Below are 18,480 nucleotides of genomic sequence, written 5' to 3' on the forward strand. Positions count from 1 at the left end.
CTTTGGTTATAAAATTAGAGTAGGTAGGCAAGTATTTTTTTTTTTTTTTACATTTTATATTTTATAATGATCAGTAATTTTATATTTTGTAATGATTAGTGTGTGTGTGTGTATGTATGTATATATATATATATATATATATATATATTATAAACTATTATATAAAATGTACTGGACTAAACCACATAACTTAGCCACACAAATCAATTTTGGGAATTTTTAAAACAAAAATTTTGAATATTTTTTTATGCTGATGGATATTCATGGTAGAGTTTGCAACATAAAACAGGGTTGGTCGGCTGCCCCAGAAGCATGCACACTTTTGAGGGTGTGTATTCGCCTATTCATAAATCTTGGGCAAAAATGGAACATCACATGCTAAAGCATAGTCATGTGTGCTGCCTGCGAGAGAAGAGTCAAGTGTGTGACGGGATAGGAAGGGTCTTCTTTCTAGTGAATATTGTTCAATTAGGTGCGAAGTCCTCTCGAAGAGTTTGCATATTCCTGAAATACTTTAATTTTGATGGTTACCTTGATGAGTGCTCGAGTCCAGTGTCATCTGAAGAAAAAAAATTACTTGAAAAGTGCTAGAAAACACGGAGTAGCCTTTGGAAATGCTTGAATTATGAAACAAATTTATTTCTTTTGAAAATGTTAAATTATTGATACAGATATTAAGAAAAAGAGGCAAAGATTCATTTTTTAAAAAGTTCAGAAACTAGATCTTACTGGAATTGTTTGGTTGTGTTGTGTCACTTTTGTGGTTACTTGCACTTATCTTTATTTGGGATTGTAACACTTCATTTTGTTCAGTTGAATGGATGTTGTGTTGACTGTAGTTACGTCTGATAAAAAACTATATAAAAAACTAAGGTACTCTGTGAAGGGAAGTGCATTTCAAATGCATCTGCTATGAGTACTATGTATATGTCAGAGTCCAAGTGATAAACAACTGTGTTGTGTTTTTTGAAATAAAATTGATGTGGAATCCATGGATGAAAGCATACTGATAATCCCACAGCCAGAGGGAAAAATACAAAAAGATTGAAATATTGAAGATAAGAATGAATTAAGAATAGTTTGTTTAAACAAAGAGAACTTGAGTCGGATAAAGAGTTGAACAAAACTACTAGCTTTCAAATTGATGAGATCAGAGACCTCCAGGCACACCCTCAATTAAGAGACTTCACATAGATCCAGTTCAAAGCAGTATTTTTCAGAGTTCTTGTCTAAAAATGAAGTACTTAGACCTTAAAATGTGTCTACTCTATGTACCATAATCAACATCCCTCAGAAGTTTAGGCATAGTTATGTATAGTGCTTGAAATCTTAATTTTTGTTATTAAAATGTGCTTGATTTTCTGGTTGAAATGCCTGAATTAACCATGTTATTGAGCTGGAGTTGAGAGCTAAGTGTAACCTGATTGATGCCAGATAGGTACAGGATGCAGAATGAAATAATAAGGTCTAGTGATAACTAGAGGTACTTTGGTAGAAGAGTGTCCTATAATTGAGTGTAGGTTTCTGATGGAACCAATGCCACAGAGAATGGCAGAAAAAAGTGCAAAACCTAGGCAATATGACCAGTGGAATGTATGTACGAGTTGAGGGAACAGCAGTGCTGAATAAAATCACTGGAAATCTTCCATTAACTGGATTGTAATAATGAGGGGTTGGGGAACGGATAATGAATTATTCATTAATGCCCATACACACTTGTGGTATTGAATTGTTCCAAAACTACCAAGGTACAGGCAGTTTTTATAGTACACTGAAGGGTTATAAGTCAGACTGGCCATTCTTTTATCAGACTTTTCCCAGTTCTGCACATTAAATTAGGGCAATATAGTTCAACTTAATATCTTAAATGTGTCAGATGCCAAAATCAATGTTGTTTTGATGTTTGTATAAGGAACATTTTAGTGAAACAAGTTTGAACATAGAGATGTACATTGGAATGTAAGCATTTACCAGTATAACTTATGGAAGATGTTCTTATACAGGAGCTTTCGCAACAGTCAGCCCCGTTTTGATAAAGGTCCGCAGATTGATACATGGACAAATGAAACAGCTGAGAATGCTGACAAAGAACCAAAAAGTGAGTTATAGCAGTACTATTTGATGCTTTCAGAGGTAAATACATTTGAAAATAAGATACATTTGATTAATATGCTGTTTGAGCATGCTGTAAAATGGATAAGGTTTGACCTAGATGTTATGAACTGATATTTATACAATTGTTGCAAAAATACATTGTTTTACCTCTGCTGGTCCTACACTGTAAGAGCTTATGAGATGGTATTTTGTCCATCATCTGTCCTTTCATTAGCAAAAGTTTGTTATCACTGTTTCACCAAAACTTTATGGAAGGTTGCCATTAGACTGGACACACATTCATCCCATGGTCTGCTGGGTCCTAAATGAAAAATAGTGCTGCTCAATCATCCACTATGGCTGCCACAATTGCCATCTTGAAAATCTTGTCACTACTTCTGAATGGATGGTCATATCACCATGGGGTTTTCACTAAAAGACTACTTGTGATGATGTCCAGTTGATCCGAAGTGAATATGGTGCCGATTTGACGCCCAGTATAGTTGTCACAGTGTTGATCTTGAAAATCTTCTTATTGCTACTTCTACATGAATAGTCATATTGGCATGTGGTTTTCATTAAAAGGCTTATGGTGTCTAGTTGGTCCTAATGGAAATAGTGTCAACCTGATGCCACAGCAGCCAGCTTGAAAATCTTGTCAATATTCCTCGCACATGGATGGTCTTGTCAAGATGGCTTTTTTTTACTGAAACTTCTGCCTAGTTGGTCTTGTATGACAGTGGTGCCAAACTGACATCCAAGATGGCCACCATTGCAGCCATGTTGAAAATATTATTGCTACTCCTGAATAGATGATCATATCAAGATGCAGTTTTCACTAAAAAAAACTATTTTTTCTTCTTCTGGTCCTAAATAAAATTCATGCTGATCTGGCATCTAATAGGGCCACCATGGCAGCCATTTTAACAATCATGTTGTCAAAACTCTACTTGAACAGAAGACTATTTAAGTTGTCCAGCTGGTCTTAAATGATAATGGTGCTCAGGGATGGTCCTGGCTTCTTCCAGAGCATGAGAGATATGGGGAAGCTACTCCATCATAACATTACCTATGCTAGTCTGGTTCCCTGTTTCGTATGCTCCCTGTGTTGCACTCTGCTGTACGAATAGCAGAGTGTAACACAGAGAGCATATGAAGCAGGAAACCAGACTTTGCCTATGCTCGAAGTATACGTGATGCCATCCCTCATCCAAAGTATTGGATATTAAATAAATCCTGATCGATTTATGCGAATTCTTTGTGTCCAAAAAATGTACAGCAACAAAATATGTGCGACAGTTTTCTCCAGCATGTGTCCTTGACGCACAAATGTACGTAAAGGGAAACACTGATGAAGCCATCATAGAGGTATGATCCATTGACATTCCTAGACAAAAATAAGGCAAGTTAGCAGGTGTGCTTACAAGATCATGTATTCTAAACAACCTTGACAATTATTTTATAAACAGGTTTTGGGAAGACTGCATTGGCACCTGGCACATGCTGTAGTACTCCCTAGTTGCCAGGTAGCAGGTAAGAACATTGTCAGTCACAATTTATAAAAATACTTGACAACTGGGTCAGTTGGGCAATGCAGTAAAAATCCATAGTATTTGTATTCCCATATAGCTAATAGTATATTCTCATATAGCTGATAGTAAAGTTCTGTGTTTTGAATAGATGTCAGAGGCTAATATATTTTTTAATTTTTTTAAATAATATGATTTGCACTTAACATGTTGGTTCTGTATACTTTACTGTAGTAACAAACTGGAGTGATTCAGTGGCAGAGGACTGGAACGAAGACATTGACAGCTGGACTGGCAGTGTAAGTAATACTGACATGACTTTTCTCCATTTTAAAACAGAATTCCACTTTTCTCGTGACTTGAATCCGATTTTTTTATATGTGGTCTGTTTTATTATCATCTGTGATCCATTTTTTTATATAAAGAAAACGTCTGTTTGGTCCCATTCTGCAACGACCCTTGTAACGTATTCGTTCCATATATTAGTTAGCCCACAACTCTTGCAAAGAGTATTCTGATTGGTCAAAAGTTTAAACTCATCCAATAAATCATCATGTAATGGAAACTCATGGCAATGGAAAGAAGCGTGCTTGCAGTAAAAAGCATCTTGAGTTGTTGAGAGAGACCTAGTACTAATATTAGTACCCTGACTCCTACCTTGTGGACTTGGCCGCAACAAATCAAGTTGAGGCTATGACATCATACCTAAGAGAGACCATGACACGAGAAGTTTAGATAAAGGTTTAAAAAACATATGGGAATGGCTGGAGTGAAAAGTCGACGGAAATTTAGTTGGTCAGTTTATAAGAACTGAACTCTAGAATACTGGCATTTTGTGACCTCTGCCCTATGTTAATCATGGTTGAAAGACTTAGGAACGGCACCTACATAAGAAGCTGCATATGGAAAAATTGAAGCTCAGAAGGCATCTGGAAAAAAAATGCAGTTAATTGCTATAAGAAGAAAAATTTCTTGCATGAGAGAACAGATGTAGCTCTGTCAGAATATGCGCACTGCATGTCACTAATACAAGCACCAGCTTGAAAGGAAAAAGGCTGTCATTGAGAAGGAAAAGAAATGATTGCACATTGAGCCAAAAAAAGTCTGTCAAAAAGGATCGCTAAACCAATCTTTGCCAAAGCCGCAAAAAGAGCTCAACTGGAACATCAACAGGTTGTCTCCATTGGAGAAAAAGACAAGTGAATGTATGGGATTATTTGTATATAGTTGATATACTTCGGTGTTTAACAGATCTGTAAGATTTGTTATGTAAAGAGAGAAGTTTAAATATTTGCTGCAAAAATGTGGAATAACAAAATCATGTCTGGTAATAGAGCCCATCCTAAATAATTAATATCATTATAAATCGGAAATCAATGGCGCTGGATTGTAGACTTTGCTGAAAGTATTGCCCCTAGATCCCATCCTAAGATATTAGTCACTTGGATGCTCAGTGAATATAATACCATTCAACTAAAAGTGTCACTAACTTCACAGTTCATGATCCAGTGTTGAGTTTTGCATTTATATCTTTTTTGAGGCATTGTCAGTTGCCAAATCAATCAGCTTGGTATGTGGTTGCATTGTAGCCTACTCAGTTTAGCACCATATTACCTTAGCAGGTCACTTAAATCTATATTTCATGCTTTTTGCATTTAGGTAATTTTTTAATGGACAGTTGGTTTGAGGGTCATACAGAAAGGTGTGTTTGGGGCATTTGTGTTCCATGATTACAAATTTTAATTAGGACATATGAGAATACTAAGTAATAATCCATACTACAGCAGTTTTCCGTGCAGTTGAAATGGTGAATGCTAACATTCTACAACATTGACTTGGACTAGTTTTGGATGACATTGATTAGAAAGATCAACAAAAATTGTATGATGGTCAGCAAAGGTTGCATAATAATCATACAAGATGTCTTATTTAGTCTTTTGTCATTTTTTGTTGTTACATAGGTGGACAATAATAACAATTTAGTCTTTTGTCATTTGATATATATCCATAAACCTGGGTTAAAACATAGTTTGCCTAATATTTAATAGGTAACAGCCCCTATGCATTTCCATTAGTCTCTTATTCACGATTTTTAACTTGCCTCTTAGAAGCATTGTTTGCCCTCATTTAAAAGTAGTTTACTGTGACCATAATTCACACATCGATGAAATGGTTTAATTTTGTTCAGGTTAATCTCTTGATCCATGTTCATGCTAAGATCAGAGTAAATGTTTATACGCATCGCTGCTGCTACCACACTCTTACAACAAATAATCACTGTGACCTACATTTTACACATGCATACTATATGGGTAGAATCATGAAACTTAGGGAATGGATCTTGACAAGTACTGCACCCTTCTTGCGAAAGGAGGTCTCCGACACATTTTTCTTTGTTTGTTACATAGGTGGACAGTAATAATAGCTTATGAAACTGATTTTAAGAACAGTGACTTGTGTTGGGAATATGGTGCTCTGGTTTTTGTCTGTTAATATAGTACCTGTACTTTGATTTCATGTAAAAGAATGCTGGCTGTTTTAATAATTATTTTACGTTACAGGGCCCAGCATGAATATCACTGCAAGTGTTTTTTTGTATGATCAACATTGTTCATAATGGCTGAGGGAGACCACTAAATGCATCATAAAAGCAAGCAATGTGATTCATGATTACTTTTTTTCTTTTTTTCTAGCTTGCAGAATCCAAGGTTTTTACAGCCTCCTCTGTGCAGAACACTGTGGAACATCCTGTACCTAGCCCTATCACAAACACAGCAAACTCACTCTCCAACTCGTAAGTAGTCAGTTTGAAACTCAACTCCCAGCCCCCTCCTCCCATTTAGTGTTCTTAATGCATAATGACTGTTGACTGAGTACATGTAGCTGAAATGATTGGAGAAAGAAACTGAATACAACAATAAACTGGGTGGATCAGAAATATTTGGATTTTGGAATGTGGTTCATCTTTGTGGTATCCCCCCCCACCCCCGTCCATTTTATGACATTTTTAATGAACTCAAATAATTCAAGAAAACATTTGCTTAGGTCTGTACCATCCACCTATCTCGCTGTCATGTAAATGTAACTTTTTATTACATTATACACATTTTTTTTATAGATGGAAAGAGCTTTGATTTCCTTGATTCTCTTTACCTTGTGATTTTATTACTCAGCCATATTTATTAATAATTAATGAAGCTACATTTAATCATTACAGATTTGATCTTGAGGCTCTCTTGGGACAGAACAAAGTACAGAATGATATTACAGATGAAGCAAATTACATTACTCAGTTTAATCAACGGGCTACAGAGTCAATTAAAAACAGTATTGGGGTAAGGATTTCTCATTTTGCCTCGACATTTAGATACATTTTGGAAGAACTAATGGAATAAACAAACAATGAGGGTCATTGCACAGTATTTTCTCCAGCTTTTGACAGAGGCATTCAGGGGTTGAAGTTGTGGGTCCGTGTCACTTTCAGTGGGCCATGCATATTATTTCATTGTCCTACAGCAACACAGTGATGAATATGTATGTTAAATTCCTCTCAGATTAATTTTATATTTACATTTCTCTTTCATGCTGACCGCTCCGGTGGCCTAGTGGTTAGAGTGTTTGCCTCGGATGCGGGAGGTCGTGTTTTCGATCCTCGGCCAAGTCATACCAAAGACTTACAAAAATGGTACTAACGGCTGCCTTGCTTGGTGTTCAGCATTAAGAGGTTAGTATTAGGACTGGTCGGCCTGGTGTCAGGATAATGTGACTGGGTGGGACATCATGCTACATGTCTGCGACATGATACCCCAGTGCTAGGCATCACTATAAACTGCCACACTGCAGACATTGTAGTGATATGACTGAACAATTGATAAAGCTACGTTAAAAAATCCAAACACACACTACTCTTTTTTGCTAAATTATATTTTATCCTGGTCTTTTTCAAGAGAAGAATGTAAATGGATAAGAATTTGAAATTAGTTTTTTACCTACACAGAATGCCATAATGGTTTTTGTGTTTAAGAAATTTCTATCAGTATGTCATCTTTCTTGATTGGTATTATTAGCAGTATTGTCTTGTTTATTCAGTACACTTGAATTGTTATTATAGGTATCGATCTTGAAATGTGTTAGTTTTGAAACAGCCCCTGTGGCCTATTGGTTGGAGCATCTTCCTTGAAATGCGGGAGGTCGCTGGTTCTAACCCTGGCCGAGTCATTCCAGAGACTCATAAAAATGGTACTGGCAGCAGCCTTGCGTGGTACTCTGTATTATGAGGTTAGGACTGGTTGGCTTGGTGTCGGGATAATGTGACTAGGTGAGACATGATGCTACTTGTCTGCGGCATGATGCCCTGGTGTTTGACATCACTGTAAACTCTCACACTGCAGACATTGTAGTGATGTGACTGAAAAATTGCTACGGCTATGTTAAAAATCCAAAACACACACACATACTGTTCAAGTTTTGAGCTAGAAAGTATAACATTTTTTAAATAATTCAGAATTTATTTGCAGAGGAAAAAGAAACAAAATATTATTCTGTTTCTAGATTGGTTCCAGTTCTCAGCAAGGACTGCCTCATTCTCTGACGTCAGTTTCCTCTCAAACAGCTTCCAATGTCAATGCTTTGGTTTCCTTGACTCAAAAGGCAATGCAGCAGGATGGTAGTTTAACAGGAGGTAATCTCTCTGGGAGTGCTGGAAGTAATCTTGCAGGAAGCAGCCTTACCGCAAACTCCTTGTCAGCAAGTATTGCAGGGACCAGTTTGGTGTCTCAGTCTTTGACATCACAGTCAGTTGTGTCACAGACAGCCCTGCCATCACAATCATCCATACTACAACAGAGACCAAAGCAGCAGAGAACAAAACTGCCACCACCATCAAAAGTAAGTTGAACTACTATAAGAATATTTTGTATAGTACTGCATCTTTCATGCATTGCCTTTCCTCAATTCATCAGTGTTTGTGTTATATAATATGAAATCAATTATTTCTGAACTGATTTCATGAAACTTTGAGTATAGGCTTGTATCATAAAAATTTGAGTTAAATCTTGTATAAGATGAGGTGATCTTGCAACTGACTGGTTAACTTGTTACCACTCGAGAACATAAATCTGATTCAGTTTTGATCAAACTTGATATATGAGCTAAAATTTTGGATAAATTCAGTAATAAGAGAGCTCCACACCTATTAATGAGGCGAGTTTGCATCAGAGCTTGATGCCACTGTGAAATCCATTTTTTAATTATCTTATTTTGACCCACCTGTGAGATTTGTATTTTCAGGATCTTGCTGAGTTAAATAATGCACATGATCAACACATTAGTGAGGTTATCTAGCATGTCATTTGCTTAGGGCTGTTCCAAAAAAACATATATCCCCCCCATGGGGACGGCACATCAAAAAAAACTTCTGTAGGAGGTTGTGTTTCAAACTATTTTGATTCTGACAGTGGAATGTCAGTTAGGAAAATCACTTCTGTTGTGTTAACAAAATGAGAAATTGCTGATGGGTTTGTTGGAAGAAAATAACGAATATATATTTAAAATCTCATCTAATTCCCTCCTTGTGGTCTAACATGAATAAAACATTGGGTCAGAAAATATTGCCAGTACATGTAAGTGCATGTAATTTGTACGAATTCGTGTACTTTTAAAGCAGTGATACGCGTTCCGCAAATTACGTCAATGTCGTGGATATAAAACCTGTGCTTTGCGCAGTATGCAATTTTTTATTAAAATCTTAACTTTAAAGGTGCATTTTGTGACATAATTCACGATGCCAGTAGCGGTGTCGCAGCACTTATGTGACATCCAGGTAGCTGGATACTTTGGTTCGACATGAATGGCTGTTAAACTAAATTGATTGGTTCATTGGGCCTGGATCTAGCATTTTATGGACATTTTGTTCTTATTTTCATCATGGCAATTTTACAAATGCATGTTTCGAATAAGGGCCACACAGGAAACCAAAATGGTTAAATAACAGGGTTTGTCTTTAGACAACGTTTTTAGTCTGCAAATACTGGCTGGTGATGGCTATGATGACAATGAATTTCATGTAAATCAGTCAGGGAAAATGTCACTGGAAATACCAGTGTGTTATTTTGAGCCCAAACTTGATGTTGAGTGCAAGTCTGATGTACAAGCTGGATGAACAATATGCCAGTTATATTTATTCAAGATACCCATGTCTGAACAAGCAGACTATGGGAATGTTGGACTTAAAACCCTAATGCAGCATTATGGAAGAGAAAAAATCTGGCATAAGAGGAGCAAAGTACTGATACAAGGAAGTGGATCTTAGGCAGAGTTCATGTGGAAATGCTCAATCACGCATGATTGGATGCCAGTTTTTTTATTTGGGAAGCAGAAAATCACTTAGGCGAGAGTCATCCGTTAGCATGTAATAGGTGGGCGGAAGAATTCAAAGACTTGTAAGTCCTGCTTCAGCAACCTGCTTAGTACATGTCACCAATATGAATACATAAAAGGAACATGCTGCAATAGCTGGGTGACAAGATTAAAGGCTTTGACTGGCAGCTGGGTGGGAAAATCGACTGATATTTACAATGCTTGAATTCAGAGGCAGAAAGACCCAGAGATGTACATGTGGTCATTTATAACAGTACATCAAATAAACAACTTTAGCTAAAATTATTGTGTTCATTTCTGAGTGTAGCGGAATAAGTAGTGCATGTGACCTCAGAATCATGACATGTTGAGACTTCGACTTGTATGAGTATTTTGGTGTTCAACGGCAAACTGATGATGACTGTAATGAGATTCATGAGAGTACTAAAGTTGCTAGAACTGTTAGTTTGGATGGGACAGTAGGCAGGTGTAAGAAAGTGTGTGATGCCTAGCTTAGTGCTTTGAATAAGACCTTCCTTGGATTGACAAAATTCAGACTCGTTCTGATGGACAAACAAGAGATATGTCAGTGTTATAAAGAATGTAGAATTAAACTCAATGGCAAATAATAGTTCTTATAATTTGCATAGTTTTCTGTGAGGGGACTGCAAATTTTGCTAGTGGGAATCCTGGACTCTCAGATTTAAAATTCGAGCAAGACCTCTGGAAAACTTTTCCTTTTGGAAGAGATATCCAAGAGAGAATACCCATGGGGCCATACCTGTGAGAAGTTGAAAATTGCACAACCATAAAGAACAGTAACTTGTTCAAGCTAGTTATGCATATGTGTTTCAGACAGCAGGCAATGAAAGGAGTTCTCAGCACAGGATAATATTCATACACAGAGGAGGAGGATCATATTAAATTCAGAAACACTTAACATATTAATGCTCATAGGGAATATCAGAGAATCCCCATACAGCATAATTACGTTTATGTGTATCTCTAGTTGGCAGAACCCCTTTGGCAACAAACTTTTATATCATGCAGATGTATTACCAAATGAAGTACATGCTCTCTGTGTGCAAAAATTAAATGACATTAAACATAAGAGACTGACTGAACTGTGTAAACTCAAAGCAGATTGATAAAATTTGTCGTGTTTGTGTTAGTTCTGACTTCTTAATATGTATATTTTGATCATGGTGATATTTTCTGCAGACCTTTTGGCACTTGGTTCCAAGCCATCATTTGGTATTTGTATTAAAATTGGATTACTATTATCTAGTACACAACATTTTGAAGCAGTGTCATTAATGATGAAATTGATGAAAAAGTACTTGATGTCATTCTGATACATGGATTCTTTACTATACTACTAATCTGTTCATCCTGATTCATTTTTACCATCTCCTTTAGTTTTACTGGTACCAGTACTTTTAATTAAATTGTAACTTCTATTTTCTTGCAATCTAAATATTTGTAATCATGTATTATTGTCAGAAGGTAAAATGTGCTTAGTTTTGTTGTAAAATCTAAAACATATATATTAGCAAGGGACTAAAGTAAAAAGTTGGTCAACTTCTTGTGTGCAGAAATTATTGCCATATTACAGTGTTAGAAACAACAGAATAGTTTGTACAAGATGTAAAAGTTGTAGAACCAGCATTCGTATTGTCACCACATATGCCATTTAAATAATAATATCATTATTTCTGCATATTCCTATCAGTATTTTCCCAGTGGTATTAATTTTCTGATCTGATGTTGTTTGTTTCTTGTGCAATTTTTACACATCAAGAATTCTTACAGTATCAATATGTAATCTGCACCAAATTGAGTTGTTTGAGAAGAAATTCATTTTTCTAACTCAAAAATCACTGACGCTACAAGTTCTGGCATAAAAGATAACATTTGAAGTAGCCATGATAATAATTTAAGATGCAACTGTTCTAATTTCACCTTTGGTATTTTCAAATCTTGAATGTGATGGAGGAACATGGCTCCAGAATAAACAAATCAATTTCAGAACCTGTTCATTGACTATGAATCAAGTATATAATCAAAGTAAAACTGAATTGTTAGAAATTTATTAATTCTTTTGATAACATTGTAATTAGCTGTCAGATATGGAGTAAGCCTCTGGTCTTTCTGCCATCCCAACCAAGACCCCACCACAAGCACGTGACAATGCCCAATGACATCACAGTAATAATTGCTATACAACTAGGGATGACATCTTTTTGAGTATTTTGATTTCATTAGAGCCTTAACAGAGTGGAACAGTAAGAAAGAGTGACAGATATTTAAGTGTTAGGGAGATATTTAACAGTGGCTATTCCTCCCGCCACCACTTCCTCATTGGAGATAGCACACACACACACACACAAAACTTCGTGAAATCCTGGCAGCATCTCTGCAGGGGAGATAACTTGAGTTTTATTTGATTTTATTGATCTCTGTTTATCCCATGGTATTTCTGTTACTTGAACATTATCTTGCAATGTGTCAGTCAGCATGGTTGAAAAAGGCTTACAACCATTGATAGTTGTTGAAGGACTTGCATTACTACAGATATGAAAGAACGAGAACCATGCTATAAATCAGTGAAGATAAAATAGAGTAAATATGGGTTTGACTGTCCCCGATTGGTTGATAATGAAAGTAAGATTTTAGAAAAAAGAATCTTTTCAGAGCTTGTCCTACTTGTAACTGAAAAAAGTGAGGGACATTGTTAATTTCCATCGCTTTACAGACCTGAGTTTGGAAGACTCTTTACTGAAATCAGCAGCTCACTCTTTGGTGCAGTATTGAAAGCACATTTAAAATTTGTGTAGGGCCAGAAAATGTTGAAGCTCATAAGGTTTTCTTTTCACAAAAGCTGTCATAGATATGTCTATACTGATACAAATTTGATCATGAACACTCAAAATTTTCAGTTCTTGAATTTTAATATCATGGTGTTTGCAGAGGTTTACATTGGGAATTGACTTAGTACAGCGAGTCCTGAATTCTTGAGTTTTGTACAGAAACATGGAATCCAAGCAGAATACATCAAGAAATGTAGAGGTTTTCAATCTTCAATTTAGTCTCCCAGTTGCATTTCACATTGATATGCATATTCACAAACATTTAGTATAGTAGTAGGAAAAGTAATTGACAAATTTAGGTTCATATCATAAACAAGACAAACAATATGTGGGGGGGGGACAAGATCAGAAGAACAGGCTGGAATGGAGAAGTATAATAAGAACAATATAGAGTAGAAGTGTGCCTCTTTTTTTATGTGTACAACATTATTTTCTCAGCTTCAGTAAGAAATTACATCAAAGGGAAGGCAATAAAGCGTGTACAGTTAACTAAACCAATGTGAAGTTTGCTACTTAAAAGATGTATCAAATTAATTTTAACCTTCTGGTTATATCTGTTCTGGTCTGTTTCTGTCCATTCTGGTGATTATGTCCACTGAATCAGTATCGTTGGAATGTTTTTTTGGCAGATTATGATTAATGGTATACATGTACACTGCTGCCTGAGAGATGTGAATCATTTTATTTCTTGGTTGGTTGATTCTGGTTGTTGCTCAATTCAAATGCATCATTGAAAATCATTGATGCATTCTCGTACTTTGTTACAAATATTTATTACAGATACATATCTCCCGATGTTGGTGAATATAGCTTGAATAAGTGATAACAGTTCTACTTGGAACAATGGACATTGTTAGAGAAACTTTTAGTGAGCTAAAATGTAAACTTCTCGGCAGCGCATGATTGCTTGAGACTTCTCATATGCTCACGATGAAAAATCCATTTGTACAAACTGATGATGACTTTTTCGTAACTGTCAGAAAGGCATAACTGACAATATTCCAAGGTCTACAAAAATTACTAGAGTCAAAATTTATAAACTTATACAGCTGTGGCAAAAATAATGGACTAGTATCTTTGCTGCTGTTGTCACAGTTGATTAGTTGGTTGATTTAGTTTGGTTTGGGTTTTTTTTTGGGGGGTGTGGGTAACAATCTATTAGGTGGAGAAAGAACCCCGAAAGACCACAAACCCAAATTGGTTGATCTGTGACAAAAACTCACTTTGTGAGATGTGCAAGTGATGTAAAAGCAAGTACCTTAGTACACTTAGGAACATGGAGCCTCTGTTGATTTGATCTCCAACAGCCGAAGTCATTTAGACATGAGAACTTGGGTTTCGGTAGATCATTATGGCCTTTACACCATTTTCAGATCAAGAGAATCTATATATGGCAGCTAGTTTTACTGCTGAAGAAAATCCATGTACTTTTGAGACACCAAATACCACTTATGTAGAACCACTGACCTTCCACAAGTAACTGGCAACATTCTCATGTATACATTGGAGGCAAGTAATCACATGACAGGCATTTTGTACCACTTGGCGATGGAAGCCCATCAGATCTGTATTACAAGACATGCATCTTATACCACTCTGCCATGAAAGCCCCTCAGGCCTAGGTATAAGTCTCATTAGAAAGACTAGAAGTGGGAGATAGAACCTGTGACAACTGGATTGAAAGTGCAGAATATTACTGCTGGGCCATCAGTGATGATGATGATGCTGTTGACACTACATTTAACTGCAATGACATTGATTTTATGAGTACTCTGGGAAAAATGATTCCTTAACTTTCATCCATTTTTAAAATCTAATTAATGATATAAAAAAAAGTTTGACTTTATATATTTCTTTCTTTTTTTAAAAACTTTATATCATTCTTGCAACAAGCATAAAAATAAGACATCGGTAACTGAAATATATGTTCTTACAAGAAATTATATAGTGTAAAAGTAGGCAGAAATAATGCAACATTACTTCCATGGGCTTTAATGTTTTTTTTTCTTCTGACAGATCATGAATTATAAATTTACCAAAACATTTATTGAAAAAAATTATAACATCATAGCATCTGACCACACAGTTAAAGCAATACAAGATTTAGCTATTGTTCTAATCAAAACAACATGCCTAAGAACAAAGAAAAATAGCAAAATATAGTGATCACTTTAGTAAACACACAGTTTATTAAGGATACAAATTCATGATTTATGTATTAGAAATCCCTATTATAAAATCTATTCATGGAAATTAAATTTGTAGGTATTATGGAACTGATCAGTGACATATACAAATAATAAGCCACCATGAAAATTTGTGTTGTCACAGTATCAGAGACACATACATGGCTGACAGACAAACAAACAAAAGGACAAAAGATTGATTATAATTGTAACGTTGCCCTCTTAGAAAGAGGGGTGGTTAATTGGGTTTTGCTAGCGTTATCCAGAGGATGACCTCCCTCGATACTATAACCTGGCAGGAGTGAAAGAAGAATGGAATTTCAACAGAGAACTGAGTGAGAATAGTGGGAAGAAATAAACAATATGAGCCCCCTTTTGACAAGAAAATAACAAATTTAATCAGAAGAAATTAAAACAGCGATTCCACTTTAAGTTTGATTATCAAAGTAGAATTTAACTGGTGTGTCCAATTTGGATTTATTACATCATCATATAAGAGGTGAAAAGAGCATAATGTCCACAATCGATTGCATCACCTTCATTTACTTTGACCATATATCATCATCTCCTAGTTCATCTTTACTAAACTCTAGATTCTGCCCCTTCATGGACTTCTGGTCATTTTATTCTGACCTCGTCCTTCCTTCTTTCTTTTCCCCATACTCCTGTCCTTGGACTGTCTCATCTTCCTCTCAGGAAGCTGTTTCTTAAAGGACAAATTTACCCCATAATTCCGTATACCCACTATTTAGAGGTACAATTCACTTAAAGTTATTCAGAGCATGTTGCTGTCCACACACTGCGTAAATTCTGACTTAGTACGCTAGGACATTGAATTCGCTTTCCAGCGGAAGGTCTTAAATTACCATGTGAACGCCTACCAAATATTACCTTATTATTTTACATATGCTACTACATGTTCGATTACTATTGCATGAAATTCAAAAGAAATGTAACTCATGGCATTCCTTAACTATAAGATTATCCAAGCATTACAAAATCAGATATAATTAGGTAATTATTGTTAACTCACGATGATCTGAATCGTCCAAACAACAAGGGAAATCATTTCATATAACCATATGAAATCCTACACATATGAACATTTGGCTCGCATGCAATCAATCCTATCAATGAACTAATTATATAATTAAAAAAGTAAATTGCATAACAATTCTATCATCAACACCTTCAATGAAGCTGAATAAAATAAATTCCATAACATCTCTAGCATCAACACATTTCCCTGAATTGAATAAACAATACGTAATATGGAAACCTAGTCATAGCAAACACATTTCCATAAAACAAACAATCAAATAATAGAATATTGCATGAAACTAAAATTGCGTACCTTGTCGCTGTTTCTTTCAGGATTTGTGTGTCCTAGCGCTAAACGTGCCTTTATTTTTACATGACGACCACCTCTTCCCTTTTCTTGTTTCATGAAGAAAGCACTAACCACTTTATGGTTTCACTGGAGTCGACTAAGTTTCCTCTATTACGAAATTTTCCGACTAAAGAATTTCGACTAGGGTCCTCACTTTAAAATCAGATTGTTCTAAAGTGTATGCCCTAATTTATTCTACCCAGTCGTAGGCGGTGGTCCCTAATCTTTCCCAAAGAAATAATTCCGTTCATCAGATTTAGACAGCTCAGAATCTCTGTATGACAGTGCGTGACAATTTCCCTTTGAAAATGTGATAACTAGACATAGGTTCCTACCAAGCGATCTTGGTTGGTAGTTCAAATGTTTACTTTCTCATGACCTTGTTAAGATACCCCAGTCAATTTAACTGGGTTGGAATGCTGTTCCTTTGAAGTTTACACTGACATGGGGGGGAGAACGAAGAAAGGTTGAAGTGACCCCTTCACAGAGACTTTTCTGGCTTAGCTGCGTTAAGACTTTAATTGCTCAATGCATTCAACTTTAAAATCTTCTGTAATTCAAAATTCGACACTTCACAATAATGAATGAATACAAATAAAATATGCAGTAGATTATATGATCTATAAGTATTAAGTAGACTACCTCCAGCCAGGAGTCATTTAAATCGTTTCTGTCCCCAACCCAATATTAAAATCGCTTCTACTGGACACTGACCCATAGCCAGAAATCATGTTAAATATATATGCTTCTGTAGGGGGCAGTGTTTTTCAATTAAAACATATCTGATGGTGGATCATAATTTTTTTGAATTGCTTCTGTTGTGGGTTGGTTGAATTTGAAAGTGCCTTCCCCAAGGGAGGTATATGTTTTACTGGAACAGCCCTTAGCTAATTACAACTCAGTAGGTTTTATTTCTTGTCAGTTTTAATCAAACTTGGTAAATAGGTTTAAGTCACCATGATCTTCATTGAGTCAAATTATGAGCAAGATCTGTACATATTAAGTTGATCTGCATCTAATTGACTGTCGTCACTGTAGTGGCTCTATTTATGATCCTATTTTTATAACACTTTGTAAATAGACATCAGATTCTTGGGGGAAAAGCAGGTAGTAAGAAGCTTTTGAACTCCATAGGACTGCAGTTTCTAACTGTACTGGAGGTAATTAAAGTCTCAGTATACTTTACAAACTTTTTTTAATTAAACGTCTTTACCTCTGCTGTATTTAGTGCTGTCCTAATTGAGTTGTTCAAGCATCACTTGTTCAGCCAGATTGATTGATAACCAGATGCGACTTTTTGTGATTTATTTTCCTTGCATTACCAATAAATTTATTAAATTATTAATACTATTGAGTTGGAATAACCCTTAAATATATAAATTTGATAATAGTAAATTGATGACATTATTAAGAATACTTTGTTTGAGTCATGATTTTTATCCATTTCTGAAACGTGATTTAGCCATGATACATATGGCCTGCTTTAAAAAATGGCAAGCAAAAGTGAAAGAACTTTTTGAATTTCCTGGAAGAAATGATTGAAAGTGTGGGCCTACTTTGGTTTCAATATAAATGAAGATGATCAGGCAAGTAAATACGGTCTAAACCTGAGAAAAGTGATTTGCAAGTTGTGCAAAATAGAATACATGTTCAATGGTTAGTAAAAGATGTGTAAATGATCTCGAACAAAAGCATTTTGTTTTGATTTTATGATCTTGGCAAGTGTCATCATATTATTTGCTAAAAAAAACAAGATAAATTAATATTGAGTTATAATATAGAACTAAAGAGTCAATCACACCAGATCTGCTTACATTTGTATTAAAACGTCTGCAAAAAGTATGCAAATAAAACTTAAAAATTGGAGTAATAGGGAGGTTTTGACATGTTTTATATTGATTTATAATTTTAGATGCGATTCATAAAAATTGCACAAGTTAACTGTGGTGGCAGCATCTAGTGCTTTTTCAACCTTGCAGTCCGTCTTGTAAATAAAAAGCTGTCTTGACTCAAACAGAAAATGTGGATGTGATAGTGTTACTCCATAACAACAA

General features: G+C 35.6%; 1 protein-coding gene across 2 annotated transcripts in view; it reads left to right on the forward strand.

Moving 5' to 3' along the window:
* The window catches only part of LOC149801664 (uncharacterized), a 136,776-nt gene that overhangs the window by 24,481 nt on the left and 93,815 nt on the right, over nt 1-18,480 (forward strand). For both annotated transcript variants that reach the window (XM_089955940.1, XM_089955941.1), the window contains exons 7-11: nt 2,004-2,098; nt 3,858-3,922; nt 6,317-6,417; nt 6,841-6,958; nt 8,175-8,510. In XM_089955940.1, the coding sequence (XP_089812066.1) occupies nt 2,004-2,098; nt 3,858-3,922; nt 6,317-6,417; nt 6,841-6,958; nt 8,175-8,510 (715 nt within the window). The remainder of the gene's footprint in view (nt 1-2,003; nt 2,099-3,857; nt 3,923-6,316; nt 6,418-6,840; nt 6,959-8,174; nt 8,511-18,480) is intronic.

The sequence above is a fragment of the Sinohyriopsis cumingii genome, chromosome 4 (genome assembly GCF_028554795.1).
Source record: "Sinohyriopsis cumingii isolate HCF-2022 chromosome 4, ASM2855479v2, whole genome shotgun sequence".
NCBI lineage: Eukaryota > Metazoa > Mollusca > Bivalvia > Unionida > Unionidae > Sinohyriopsis > Sinohyriopsis cumingii.